Raw genomic sequence first — 13,083 nt, forward strand, 5'->3', positions numbered from 1 at the left:
GTATGAGATAAAGAAGAAGGAAGAGGAAGAGAAGAACGTCAAGGACGACTTAAAGTTGGAGGTCCTTAAAACTTTTAATGAGAAAGAAATCAAAAGCATAGAAGTCAATAACGCAGGATGCGATTTATGATCATGCTTTTGGTGTACATCCGTTTTCATCCTTAAGTCGTGTTCTTGCACGTGCACAATATATAATGATAATTTTCTACCGATAACTGGTGATTATCAATTTTGTATGTAGATCAGTGACGGCAAGAGTCTCTCAGGCTTTGTACTGTTGCCCAATCTTTCTTGTGCATGTTTTTACAGACTTCAGTTCAGTCTTATCAATCAATCAAAATCTACAACAGGTAAATCGCCTTTACAGAAGTCGAAAATAGTTCACCGATGATGCATGAGTTGCCCGCGCACGCAGGGGGAGCGCAATGACGATATCTAATGCGACTAAAGGATCACGAGAGAGCATTTGCGGCGCTGGAGTAGACCCAGCAAATCACCCCTGTGAAACGGCTTAGGGAACACTGTCAATCTCGGCTCGGAGAAGCTGCACCTCAGACATTTCGCCCAAGTGATAGACAAGTGATAGATCTATACGGGGGTCCGGGCAGCAAGCCCGTATCGATTAAACTTTGCCGTCCGCCAATGCAATTCGTTTTTCACAACGATTCGTGCGGAATCTCGTGCGGACTTCGTCGTCGTGCAGTCCGTGCGAACAGGTGCGATCTCACCTTTTTCGTTGCGAAAAGGACTGGAATGTCTCTTCCGACCCAGGTCATTCAGATCGTCGTCAGGGAGAAAACTTTTTTAGAGAGGGTATCCTACATCGAGCTCAGGCTCTTATTAGTTGGAAGCGGACATGTAAATGAAAGCAAAATGCCTTTATTGCCTATGATAATTCTACTCTGTCTGAGAAGGGAAAGGAGGATCGTGACGACGGTTGGACTCTCTGTAATAAGTGCGAATCGTACAGATCACCTCGTGCTCATCATTGCAGGTAATAATAAAAAGTAACAATGCTAACGTTGCTCTATTCTCATTTTTTCTATTTTGAAACTTTTTCAGAACCTGTAGGCGTTGCATTTGAAAAATGGATCACCACTGTCCATGGCAAGAAATAGATGAATGCAGGTAAAAATGGTCAATGATCATGTTTAGGATTTATAACTGTGTTGTGAAATTGAATCAGAAATTCTTTATACACAAGTACAGCATTTTGAAGCTTACACTTTCCACTATACTTTGGGTCTAGTCTGTGTCTATGCCCTTATCTTGACTTTTGTGGCCATGGTTAAAGGATTTGGTAGTAATAGAGTCCAACCTGCAGATATGTAAAGATATATCAAATTTATAAACGCAGCTCTAATCAATTTATAATCTTTTAGTATATGCAGTGGTTTTCTTATTATGGAATCAATAATGTTTCTTCTGTTTGTTTCCTTTATCGGTTGCAATCAGGTATTTATTTTCTATCAGATTATCTACATACTATGAGTTTTTGTCCGCTAGTTTGAAGGCATTCTTGAAGATAAGACGCAGGTGGAATAGATTCAAAAGAAGTCTCCGATGTGTCATAGGAAATCAGGAATGACTTAATTTAGTTTGGATTGTGTGAGGAACGCAGTCGTCGTCGAAGCGAGGCCTAAGAGAAAGTACAGGATGCTTTTCGAGTTCGCTCAATGTGCAGCGTTAGCTTCTTTCGCGCGTACGAAATCGTCGTATTTCTCACCATCTTGGGCTTTTAATTAAGCTACTTTTACACAAGGTCGTCGAGGACATTTCAAACGAAATGGTCAAAGGGTATTGGATATAAATGGGTTGCCGACCTCGTGATCCATCTCGTGACCGTCTCCTTTTGAGAAGGTGGTGGGTTCATGTCGTTTGTAGCAAACGCCGCAATTTTTTGGTTTATAGCATTTGGATCAGGCAAGTGGGCGTTGTAATCCGTTCCCTTCATGGGGCCCGTGCAGCTCGACCGACTCTTTAGTTGGCACCCCGGGGGCAGGTGGGCAGCGGATGAGATAACAGAATGAGACCCTAGGGTACTAATGGTACACCCGTCCTCGACTTAGTGCCAGCCCTGCTAACGCTTTTCAGATCCTTTCCTCTATTAGTGTTGCAGGGCACTAACTTTACTCAATCCAACTTTTGTATCTATTATTAGTCTTTCACTGGGCTGCGTCCAGGGATCTCCAACCTGAAATTGATATCAAGCTTGACGTGCCAGGAGATCGTAAATATCTAATCATTGGAGAGTCTGTGGAAAATTTCCTATATTGCATTGTTGCGAACGTTCCCATTAACAAAATTTTCCTCTGTCTTTTCTCTCTCTCCGGCAAATCTTTTGTTGAAGTTAATGCACAGACGGATTCGCGCTACAACTTCGCTTGTCAGGGAACAGCAGCGAACGCCAGGTGTGGCTACAACGTTTCGGAGGTGCAGCATAAAGATGCTGGCATTTACAAATGCACTCTGGAGAGCTGTGATGGCCTTGTACGCAGCACTCTCTACGTTCCTGTCTATAGTATGTCTTTGCAGCATTCTAAGTTTGATGCGCTGAATTTCGTACTCTAGATAAGCCTCTCATTGATCACGTCACCGCGTCTCCCGCTGACGGAAGGGTTCAGGAAGGCCACTTCTTTACCTTTACTTGCTTCGTAAATGTGCCCTCCGAGGGAACTGCCGGCTTGTCAATGGAGTGGAGGCACAACTCGACGACGGTCAAGTCACAAAGCGAATTATCTGACTTTATGTACAGCGTTCAGAGCGCGAAGAGAAACGATTCTGGGTATTATTCCTGTACAGTGCTCAACGGTACCGAAGTTGACACGTTTCCCTGGCCTGTAGCAGTTGATGTGACGTGTAAGCGCATATAGGTCGGTGCGAACTTGAAACGAGTTTTCTTTCTTAGACGACCCTAAAATTACGGCGTTTCTTGCTCGCACTCCTGATCAACGTTTGTATCCCGGCAAAGAAGGGGTTGTCTACGTGAATACGGGTGAAAATGTGACTATTGAGTGCACGGCGGAAGGAATTCCCGTTCCTGACGTCTCGATTTATTATAACGACACTAAAGACGTATCGGTAATAGAAAGCTCAGCAGGTCGGGCGATAACAGCTTTACGAAATATTACGCGAGCCGAAGGAAGGCGAGACAGCGGGCTGTACAGTTGTGTAGCTGACAACAGAATCGATTTTGTCGTTGCAAAGCGCTTAAATCTTTATGTTTACAGTAAGATGAAGTTACAATGAGTTCTTTGGCTGACGGTTCTTTTTTTAGAAACTCCAGACGTAACGTTTTTTGATTTAGTTGACAAGAAAGAGGCGATGAACTCTACGAGCTGCAAGAAAGTAATAGCTGGAGAACGACACACAGTGGAGTGCAGAGCGGACGGAGAGCCGTCTCCATTTGTCGTCATTCTAAATGAAAAAGGACAGCAGGTTGCGAATTCTTCGCCTAATGCGTCCTATTCTTTTGTTGCCGCAGAAGAAATGAATGAAAAGGCGTATGCATGCAAGGCGATAGCGTCTGTTCTCAACAGCACAGCAAACTCTACATTTTTGCTTTGTGTTTCATTGTCGGGTTCATCCTTTCCAAGTAGGAAACTGGTCATCAACATAACTTCTATAGCTCTCATTTCTGTGTTTTAGAATGGGCGGTAGCTGCTTTAGCAGCTATCGGAATATTAGTAATATTGCTGCTTGCTGGGTTATTTATCTTTCGGCGTTTGAAAAAGTTTTCCGCTGCCAAAGCTCTCGCCGCCAATTCTCCTGCCCCCAACGCCTTTGCTTCTTTTTTATTGGTTTTATGTTCTACCGCTTATGCTTTCTCTCCCGACTCCGATCCCAACCCCCATTCCGACCCCGCCGCCGTCATTGCTGTTGCAGATGAGAGATTGCCACTTGTACGAAACGAGAGAGTAAACGAGGAAGAGAACGACCTTGATAAGACAAGGGACGAGGACAATATGAAGCATATATGTAGAATTTCGTAGCAAATCAGGTAATCAACGAGTGTGTGGCACCCTATATGTGACGGGCATATATTGTTTATGTATATAAATATTTTAAGTCAGTGCCGTCAACATTTCATCCTTTTAGTCTTTTGTGTTTTTCTCAAACAGACGCAGGTTGTATCCGGAGGGAAAACGATCAAACGACAACAGGTGCCCGCAGTGAGGCTTATCACTGCTGTCTAATCTTGTACATGTTCTACAGACAACAAGTCAGTCTTATTGAAAGAATTATGCCAGAAAATCAATCATCTAAATCTACAATAGGTAAAGTACCTTCTATACAAATCTCTTAGCGACTTCTGCAGCCGAAAATAGTTCACTGATGATGTATGAGTCGCCACGCACGCAAGGGAAGCGCAAATCTAAATCTGTAACAGGTATAAAAATCTTTTCGCGAGTTCTGCAAACGAAAACAGATTACTGATAATGTACGAGTCGCCATGCGCGCAAGCACGTACGTCTCACGCGACAGAAAAAGGATCACGAGAGAGCTTTTGCTGTGCTGGTGTAGACCTACAGCAAATCGTCTCTGCGAAACGTCTTAGTGGCTCTACGACACTGCCGGCGGACATCCTGTGGGCATTCCAGTGTGTGTTTAGCTCACAGTCTTGTCTACCGTAACAGCAAAGACCCTCTCGAGCTTTCGCTAAAGTCTGCGCCAACTGCCGCCGCTTGGACTGTAATGACGTCGCCAAGTTCCTTTTGTTCTATGGCTTGTTTTTCTCGCTTTGCTGCCGTCGCGTACAAAGCAAATCAGCTGCTACGTTTGTAGCGGACAAATTGGCGATATCGGATGCTATAAACGGCCCGCATTGCGATACCTCACAGTGTGTTCTAGTGGTAGCTGCTGCGGCGTCAAATCGAGCACGGAGTCCGCCGAGCGTTATTGTGCGAGTGAATGCACGAGCAGCTCGGATGCAGGGTCACAGTGCTGCTTCACGTCGGGATGCAACGCGTTTTTAACGGTAGCAGCAATAGAACAAGAGACGACAGCAGGGCCAACACCAGTGACGCTAAAAGCTAAATCTTTAACAAAAGCGGTATCAAAACCGACAACAGCGACGAAAGCATTGCCAACTATGCCGCAAGGAGCGACAAAACGTCCGACGACTAAACCACCGACGACCAGGCCGTCAGGTCCGACAACAAAACCTCCGACGACTAAACCTCCGACGACAAAACCACCAACGACTAGGTCGTCAGGACCGACAAAACCTCCGACGACGAAACGTCCGACGACGAAACGTCCGACGACGAAACGTCCGACGACGAAACGTCCGACGACGAAACCTCCAATAACGACAAAACCTCCAACGACTAGGCCGTTAGGACCGACAAAACCTCCGACTCCGACAACGAAACCTCCGACGACGAAACAACCAACGAATAGGCCGTCAGGACCGACAAAACCTCCGACGACAAAACCTCCGACGACGAAACCTCCGACGACGAAACCTCCGTCAACGAAACCTCCGACGACGAAACCTCCGTCAACGAAACCTCCGACGACAAAACCTCCGATAAAAAAACCTCTGACGACTAAACCTCCGACGAAAAAACCTCTGACGACTAAACCTCCGACGACGAAACCTCCAACAACGACGAAACCTCCTACAAAAAAACCTCTGACGACTAAACCTCCGACGACGAAACCTCCGTCAACGAAACCTCCGACGACGAAACCTCCGTCAACGAAACCTCCGACGACAAAACCTCCGACAAAAAAACCTCTGACGACTAAACCTCCGACGACAAAACCTCCGACAAAAAAACCTCTGACGACTAAACCTCCGACAACGAAACCTCCGACGACTAAACCTCCGACAACGACGACGAAACCTCCGACGGCGACGACGAAACCTCCGACGACAAAACCTCCGACGACGAAACCTCCAACAACGACGAAACCTTTGACATTGAAACCACTGACTACGAGGCCGTCAGGAACGACAAAGCCTCCGACGACGAAAGCACCGACGACGCCATCATCAATACTAAGGACTACAAGACCACCGACAACATCAGCGCCGAGAACATCAGCGAGGACAAAACCTGCAACAACAGAGGCAGTGACAACAAAATCAGCAACGACAAAACCACCGACAGTGCCAACAACTAGAGCGCTTCCAACGTCAAGAGCAGCATGTAGGGAGGGTGGGGCTGGGAATGCACACGTTCTTATCCTCTGATTTTTTTTATTTTCAGATTCCGCTCAAATCACGTATTTTGTTGCTCGCTCTTCCGGCAGTCTGATAAACGTGAATGAAGCTGCATATGCTGAGGCGGGGGCAAACGTTACTTTTGAGTGCAAAGCTGACGGAAATCCCATTCCGTCCGTTGCTATTCATTTTAATCACGATGAAAAATTAATGCTTGGGAAATCGACAAGAACTGCTTTTAGAAACATAACGCGAGCTGAACGAAAGAGAGACAATGGCATCTACATTTGCGAAGCTTCCAACAGTCAAAACAACGTAAGTTCAGAAAAGAGCATCTATTTCTTCATTTACCGTAAGTTGATATACAGTAATGTACATCAGACATGTACATCCGACCGTTTCTTTTGCAGAAAATGCTAAAATAGTGTCGTTTGGTTTGAACGGTATGAACGATTCTGTGAATGATACCATAGGGAATTGTAAGCACGTAACTCCGGGACAGCACACACTGTAATGCACAGCTGATGGAATACCGCCTCCACTGGTTACTATTCTAAACGAAAGAGGAGAGCAAGTTGCAGCAAATGTAGGGAAAACTTCTTATCTGTCAACTGTTGAAAAGAGTGGGACTTACACATGTTGGGCAAAAATCGGTGTTGTTAATAGTACAACGAGCGCACAGTTTTCGTTGTGCGTGTCCGCTTCATCGTTTATCGGTAAGGCAGCCAAAGCACCTATGTCAAGTTTAATCTGATATTTTTAGTGTGGGTTATCACTGCTGCTATAGTTCTCCTATTTGCAATGGTAGTGATCGGAGTTATAGTTGCAAGATGTAGCTGTGATAGAAGGCAGGATAGAAGGCAGAAGCTTAGCAGTTCTGTACAAGATTATGACACGTCTCTAAAACAGAGTAATAACGAAGGGACCCGCTTGATAAAAAACTTGTGATCGTGGTTTCATTACCGTAACTTACTTTTACGAACGAGTACTGTAGTGTTGTCTTTGTTTACACTATTTTAATCAATCGTCTTTATAGAGAGAGCCCCTTGCAAGGCATAAGTACTAGTTAATAGAAGCCTCTTCTTATTGCTCCCTGATCTCTCTTCTACATATGTTTTGCAGACTAAAACTCACTCTTATTGCAAAATCATGTCAAAAAATCATGCTAGAAAATTGAATTATCAAAAAAGGACACCAACTTGAGAATTCTTTACATGGAGTGCCTACTTGTTTTTCAGCGTTCACATTCCTGCAGCTCGTCGAGTTCATCGCGTCATTGCAATATACCGACTTGCATAAGCAGATGCAGACCTCTCAAATGATGTGAGGTTTCCCAAGCACTCCAGAAAAGGCTCTTGAAAGGTAAGTACTTGTAGAAAACCTTTGTTATTTCTGCTGCCTAATCCTTCTTGTACATGCTCTACAGACTACAACTCAGTCTTAATTGAAAAATCATTCCAGAAAAAATCAATTATCTAAATCTACAAGAACAGGTAAACACGTATAGCACAACCAATCATCTAAATTAACAACAGGTAAATCACCTTTTTGCAAATTCCGTTACGAGTTCTGCTGTTGAAAATAATTAGTTCATTGAGGATGCATGAGTCGCCGCCTCGCATGTGTAATTGACGGCAATGTAATCTTTGATAAGAAAGCCGTTAGATAAAGTAGATGTACAGTATTCAAAAGAATTCTCCCAAATCAATAGGACCGGTTAGCAGAGTATACTCTACTATCCGTGGTTAGATAGATTCATAGAAATAGGGCCCGGATGCTTAACGTTGCTTTCCTTTGTATCCGTGCTACAACAGCGATGCTGGCTACAACAAAACGCTTTGCCATCGCCAGGAAAGCCTTGCTTCGATAGCTGCACATCGCCGAGTCGTGGTACAGTAGGTAAAAGGCGGTTTCGTCTCGGGGCCTCTCCCTCCCCAGGAGGCAAATCACGCGACGACGGCACGCCAGCTGGACAGGAAAAAGAGCGATTCCATTATGTGGAAAACAGGGAGCGACAAACGCTCTCTGTACGAAAAAGCGCTGTCTCAGAAACTGCAAAACGTACAAAAAACTAACCGTACATGCGTTGAGCGCTTTGCTAATAATTAAACGTCAAACACTTAGACGTCAGACTAGAGAGTCAAAGCGAGAAACAAGCCGCCAAGAACGCAGATCAGCGTTGCCGTCGCTTTTGTCTCTGAATGGCTCGTCGGAGTTAAATTTGGCGGACGAGGTTCAGGATGCGGATGCCTGTTGCATCCCGTCGTACAGCAGCATCCTACGTCGGTGCATGGTGCAGCACAGCTTCGAACATAACTATACCCTCCGCCGCTCGCCTTGTTGACGGTAATAGAGCAGCACTCGCGTTTTCCAGTGGTCGGGCACGGAGTAAGGAAATGTGAGTGGGCCGTTTCAGCGCATCCTCCGTGGTCTCCGGTTTTGCCACTGCAGACATAGCACTCGATCTGCTTTGTTTGGCGCGGTAGAAAAGCGAAAACAGTAAGGCAGAGGAAAAAAGGCGTTGTCATCCTTGCAAGGCGTGTCACTCGGGACCTCGTGACCTAGACTACTCAAGGCGGTGGGCATGTCGAATACAGCTAAGGCCGTGATTTTTTGGTTAACAGCGCTTGGTTCAGGCAAGTTGTCGTTGTAATTCTGGGTCCAATAGCCGAGTACTTAGTTGGCATACATGCCCAGGGGGCCAGGTTTGTAGAGGAGGAGGGTAGGCAGCGGACGAGATAATAGGTGCACTACTAGCACGGGGAAGTATAGAGGGGTCTTGTTTCAGCTGCTTTAGTTTGGATGAAGGTGGGCGGGTCTTGACTCTCATATGCTTGACTGCGTCTCAAGATCTTCAACCCGAACTTGATATCGAAACTGACATTCCAGGAGATCGCAAATATCTGGTCATCGGAGAGTCTGTTGATAATTTCCTATATTGCAATGCTGTGAACGTTTCGCTGCTGAGAGACATTTTTCTCTGCCTTCTGTCTCTCTCCGGAGACTTTTTTCAAATCAATAACGAGACAGATTCACGCTACAAGTACGATTGTCAGGGAACAGCGGCAATCGCCAGATGTACGTACAGCGTTTCGCAAGTGCAGCGTAAAGATGCTGGCATTTACAAATGCACTCTGGAGAGCTGTGATGGCCTTGTAAGCTGGACTCTTTACGTTCCTACGGCTCCAGCGATTCTAAGTTTGATGCGCTGAATTTCGTACTCTAGATAAGCCTCTCATTGATCACGTCACCGCGTTCACCGCTGACGGAAGGATTCAGGAAGGCCAACCCCTTAACTTTACTTGCTTCGTAAATGTGCCCACCGAGGGAATTGCCGGTTTGTCAATGGAGTGGAAGCGCAACACGACGACTGTCAAGTCACAAAACGGATTTTCTGACTTTGTTTACAACGTTCAGAGCGCAAGTAGAAGCGATTCCAGAAGTTATTCCTGTAATGTAGTCAACGGTACAGAAGTTGACACGTCTTCTGTATCGGTTGATGTGACGTGTAAGCGCGTGTACAAAAACACTATGATGTCGGAAAACAGTTCGTTCCCTTTCTTAGACCCTGCTGAGATTGCGGCGTTTTTTGCTCGCACTCCTGACCGACGTTTGTATCCCGGCAACGACGGCATTGTCTACGCGAATACGGGTGAAAATATTATTATTGAGTGCACAGCGGACGGAAATCCCGCTCCTGTTGTCTTCGTACGTCACAGCAAAGACGTACCGGTAATAGAAAATTCATCCGGTCGAACGATAACATTTGTGCTAAATATTACGCGAGCTGAAGGAAAGCAAGACAACGGCGTCTACGATTGTCAAGCGAACAACCCTATAAATCCTGTTGCCGCGGAGAAGAGCCTAAGCCTTTTTGTCTAAAGTTAAGATAAAGTTACGTTGAATTCTTTCGCTAACCGTTCTATTGCAGAAACTGCAACAATAGCGTTTTTTGATTTGGTCGACGACAATGACACGGTTAACTCAACGGGCTGCAGGAATGTAACCGCTGGAGAACAACAGACCCTGCAGTGCAAAGCTGATGGAGAGCCGTCTCCATTTCTTTTTATTCTTAATGAGAAAGGGCAGGAAGTTGCGAAGTCTTTGCGTGACGCTTCCTATTCTTTTACTGTCACGGAAGAAATGAATGAAAAGGCTTATGAATGCAAGGCAATATCTTCAATATCGTCTGTTCTCAACAGAACAGCAAACTCTACAATTTCTCTTTGTGTTTCATCATCATTGTTATCAGGTAGAAAAGAGGCACTACACTTAATTAACGGTTTTCACTATTGTTCTAGATTGGGCTGAAATTTTAATTGCTGTTGGCGCGTTTATTGTTGTTCTTCTCATTTCTGTCGTTCTGTTCCATAAATTTGTGCGCAGGTTCCTTCCGACTACGCCTTTGCACGCACCCCCAACCGGACTGACGTCTGGAGGCTCAACTGAGAGAACACCACTGCGATTGTCTCCGATTGGAGTACCGTCAGGTGGAGGGTAGCCGGATAGACCACCGTCAAACAAGGAAGAGAAGGACCGTTTGAACAGATTGAAAGCAAGCTCAGATTCGTAAACTACTAGTTGTTTGCTGTGATGTGCCATTATTATTGGGCATTTTCCTTCTATTTCAAACAGATACACGCTTTTATGAAGTGGCCAGGAACAGGCGTAAGGCAAAAACAATTTTTCGATCGCTTTTCGTCCCTTCGTCTTCCAGAAGCAGCGAAGCTGCGCCAGAGCAGCTTAGGTACATTTTAGTTCTATATACTGTCTCATCATTTTAGTTCTCATAATCTTTCCTTTTACCTACTTACTAGACATTTGTGTACACCATTACATGTCTAAGTCTAAACGTACCTCTAAGTAGTGTGCGGAGTCCTTAATTAATTAATTAATTAATCAAGTAAGTAAGTAAGTAAGTAAGTAAATTAAAAGATGAAAAATGTCTACTTTTAGACTCGGGAAAAATAGATTCAAAAGTCCTACTGCAATTATAATCAATTGTCTTGAAATTATTTCAGGTTCAAGGTCGTTTTACCTCATGTTTGGATTCTGCAAGCGACTCTCATCTGATATTCTGATACGGAGAGTGAGTCATACTCTGTCTATGACATCGGAAACTCTGCGATTGGTCGATACATCCACCTCCATCCACCGGCCCCATCCACCACGTTAGGGGAAACCACAGACCTCGTGACGAAGGACCCGGATAGGATGAAACTTGGAATCGTCGAATCTCTATTCTATGATCGAAGAGAAGTTTCCAAATACCGACGTCTCACGTGACAGAAGAGACGAACCTGTGTTGGCCGGAACAGGCGAGAGAGCAATTGCGGTGCTGGTCAGGTCATAGATACTTCTATTGCAACCGTAATCCAACATATATATATACAATACGTTTTTGTCTGATAGTTTTAAATGCAAGGCTAAAGGCACAGGAAGGCTTGAGCACGGCATCCGGGAAAGAATCGTCGCAACGGACCTCGTGATCCCTTGTAATGCAACGTCAGTCAAGTGTAGGCTGGTGGCGGATTGCAGCAGAGGCCGTGATTTTTTTGTTAACAGCGTTTGGCTCAGGCAAGTTGGCGTTATAACTTTCCTCTCTTCTGGGGCCCAATAACCGAGTTCTTAGTTAGCGCAGCCCGCGAGGTAGTATATATATACAGTATATATACTGTATATATAGAGAGAGAGAGGGAGAAAGAGAGAGAGAGCAGGTAGAATGCTGGAATATCCTGTTAGGTGGAAGTGGGCGGGTCGACACTGTAGATTAGCCAACTTGTTATGGAACTGGTTATACAGGTCTCCGTTCTTAGACTCCACTCAAATTACGTCGTTTTTTGTTCGCACTCCTGACCGACGTTTGTATCCCAATAAGGACGGTGTTGTCTACGTGAATACAGGTGAAAATGTCAGTATTGAGTGCAAGGCGATAGGAAGATTCGTTTTCTTATTTTGTGGTAAAACAATGCAATTCAAAAGAGGCTCAGAAAGCCAGACACAAACAGTTTTACTAAATATTACGCGAGCCAACGGAAAAAACAACGGCAGCTACACTTGTTTAGCTTTCAACATGCTTTTTAAACCACCTGTCGCTAGGAAGAAGTTTTACCTGTTTGTAGAAACTGCAGCCATAATAACGTTTTTTGATTTGGTTACTTTCGAGAATGACAAGATGAAGGGATGCAGAAAAGTAGCCGCCGGAGAACAACAGACAGTGGAGTGCAAAGCTGACGGAGAGCCAGCTCCAGTTGTTGTTATTCTAGATGAACGAGGGGAGCAAGTTTCAAGTGGCTCGCGTAAGGCTTTTTATAGTTTCTCTCCCGAGAAGAAAGAAACGTACAAGTGCTGGGCAAAAAATAATGCTACAAAAGGTGCTGCTAAGGCATCTTTGCTTCTCTGTCCATCATCTTCAAAGCCTTCTAGTTTTAGTAAGATAGCGCAAGCAGCTACGGCTACGTCACACTATTTCATTTAGTGACTACGATATTAATCGTTTCATTTTGCTGTGCTGGCTCTGGCTTTGTTGTCGGTGTTCTTGTTGCACTATCCTGTAAGAAACGGCGGAGGCAGAGACCAGAGCCGGAGCCGGAGCCGGAGCCGGAGCCGGAGCCGGAGCCGGAGCCGGAGCCGGAGCCGGAGCCGGAGCCGGAACCAGAGAAGAAGCCACAGCAGGTCTCCCGAAGAGTCCAGAAGACTCACTGGAAATCGACGAAGCAAAACGATCTCAGTCTAAGGGATCCTAAAAATGATGAAAACCTTCCTTTGATTAATAATTAGCAAGCAATAATCATAATTGCCTGATTATTTCCCTTCTGTTGCTTACTAATAGCATAAATGAGGCAATCAATAATAGTCTTAGATGATATCTAGTAGAGCATTTGTGCATTATATAGGGTGAGACAGACTGA

The 13,083-nt window shown here is 45.0% G+C and overlaps 3 protein-coding genes across 15 annotated transcripts; all 3 read left to right on the forward strand.

Moving 5' to 3' along the window:
• The first annotated feature begins 613 nt into the window (after positions 1-613).
• LOC136189760 (neural cell adhesion molecule 1-A-like) lies at positions 614-4,831 on the forward strand. 5 transcript variants are annotated; one of them, XM_065977785.1, is made up of 17 exons: positions 614-716; positions 772-858; positions 915-994; positions 1,063-1,107; positions 1,156-1,203; positions 1,250-1,328; positions 1,383-1,455; positions 1,507-1,536; positions 1,599-1,923; positions 2,162-2,521; positions 2,572-2,859; positions 2,909-3,229; positions 3,278-3,595; positions 3,649-4,000; positions 4,122-4,163; positions 4,216-4,277; positions 4,329-4,831. In XM_065977785.1, the coding sequence occupies exons 9-14, from the start codon at positions 1,872-1,874 to the stop codon at positions 3,990-3,992; spliced, it is 1,683 nt and encodes a 560-aa protein (XP_065833857.1). In that variant the 5' UTR covers positions 614-716; positions 772-858; positions 915-994; positions 1,063-1,107; positions 1,156-1,203; positions 1,250-1,328; positions 1,383-1,455; positions 1,507-1,536; positions 1,599-1,871; the 3' UTR covers positions 3,993-4,000; positions 4,122-4,163; positions 4,216-4,277; positions 4,329-4,831. The 5 variants fall into 5 exon arrangements, with proteins under 5 accessions (XP_065833857.1, XP_065833863.1, XP_065833832.1 ...); XM_065977791.1 differs by having other exon boundaries at positions 1,063-1,128; positions 1,187-1,203; positions 3,649-4,163; XM_065977760.1 differs by having other exon boundaries at positions 3,649-4,163.
• A 152-nt stretch (positions 4,832-4,983) lies between these two features.
• On the forward strand, positions 4,984-7,221 carry LOC136189790 (uncharacterized). Its single transcript, XM_065977804.1, has 4 exons — positions 4,984-6,158; positions 6,219-6,524; positions 6,583-6,888; positions 6,936-7,221. Exons 1-3 carry the CDS (start codon positions 5,093-5,095, stop codon positions 6,684-6,686), a joined length of 1,476 nt encoding a protein of 491 aa, XP_065833876.1. The 5' UTR covers positions 4,984-5,092; the 3' UTR covers positions 6,687-6,888; positions 6,936-7,221.
• A 732-nt stretch (positions 7,222-7,953) lies between these two features.
• LOC136187805 (uncharacterized) lies at positions 7,954-13,040 on the forward strand. Of its 9 annotated transcripts, none has more exons than XR_010670005.1 (10): positions 7,954-8,233; positions 8,297-9,680; positions 9,738-10,055; positions 10,104-10,424; positions 10,474-10,741; positions 10,808-11,075; positions 11,129-11,749; positions 11,989-12,075; positions 12,155-12,603; positions 12,651-13,040. XR_010670005.1 is itself a non-coding variant. In XM_065975544.1 (10 exons), exons 8-10 carry the CDS (start codon positions 11,671-11,673, stop codon positions 12,950-12,952), a joined length of 996 nt encoding a protein of 331 aa, XP_065831616.1. In that variant the 5' UTR covers positions 7,955-8,233; positions 8,297-9,680; positions 9,738-10,055; positions 10,104-10,424; positions 10,474-10,741; positions 10,808-11,075; positions 11,129-11,542; positions 11,585-11,670; the 3' UTR covers positions 12,953-13,040. The 9 variants fall into 9 exon arrangements, 8 of the variants coding, with proteins under 8 accessions (XP_065831616.1, XP_065831607.1, XP_065831624.1 ...); XM_065975544.1 differs by having other exon boundaries at positions 7,955-8,233; positions 11,129-11,542; positions 11,585-11,749; positions 11,989-12,603; XM_065975535.1 differs by having other exon boundaries at positions 7,955-8,233; positions 11,129-11,518; positions 11,585-11,749; positions 11,989-12,603.
• Positions 13,041-13,083: the final 43 nt, after the last annotated feature.

Source organism: Oscarella lobularis, chromosome 1, assembly GCF_947507565.1.
Source record: "Oscarella lobularis chromosome 1, ooOscLobu1.1, whole genome shotgun sequence".
NCBI classification, from domain to species: domain Eukaryota; kingdom Metazoa; phylum Porifera; class Homoscleromorpha; order Homosclerophorida; family Oscarellidae; genus Oscarella; species Oscarella lobularis.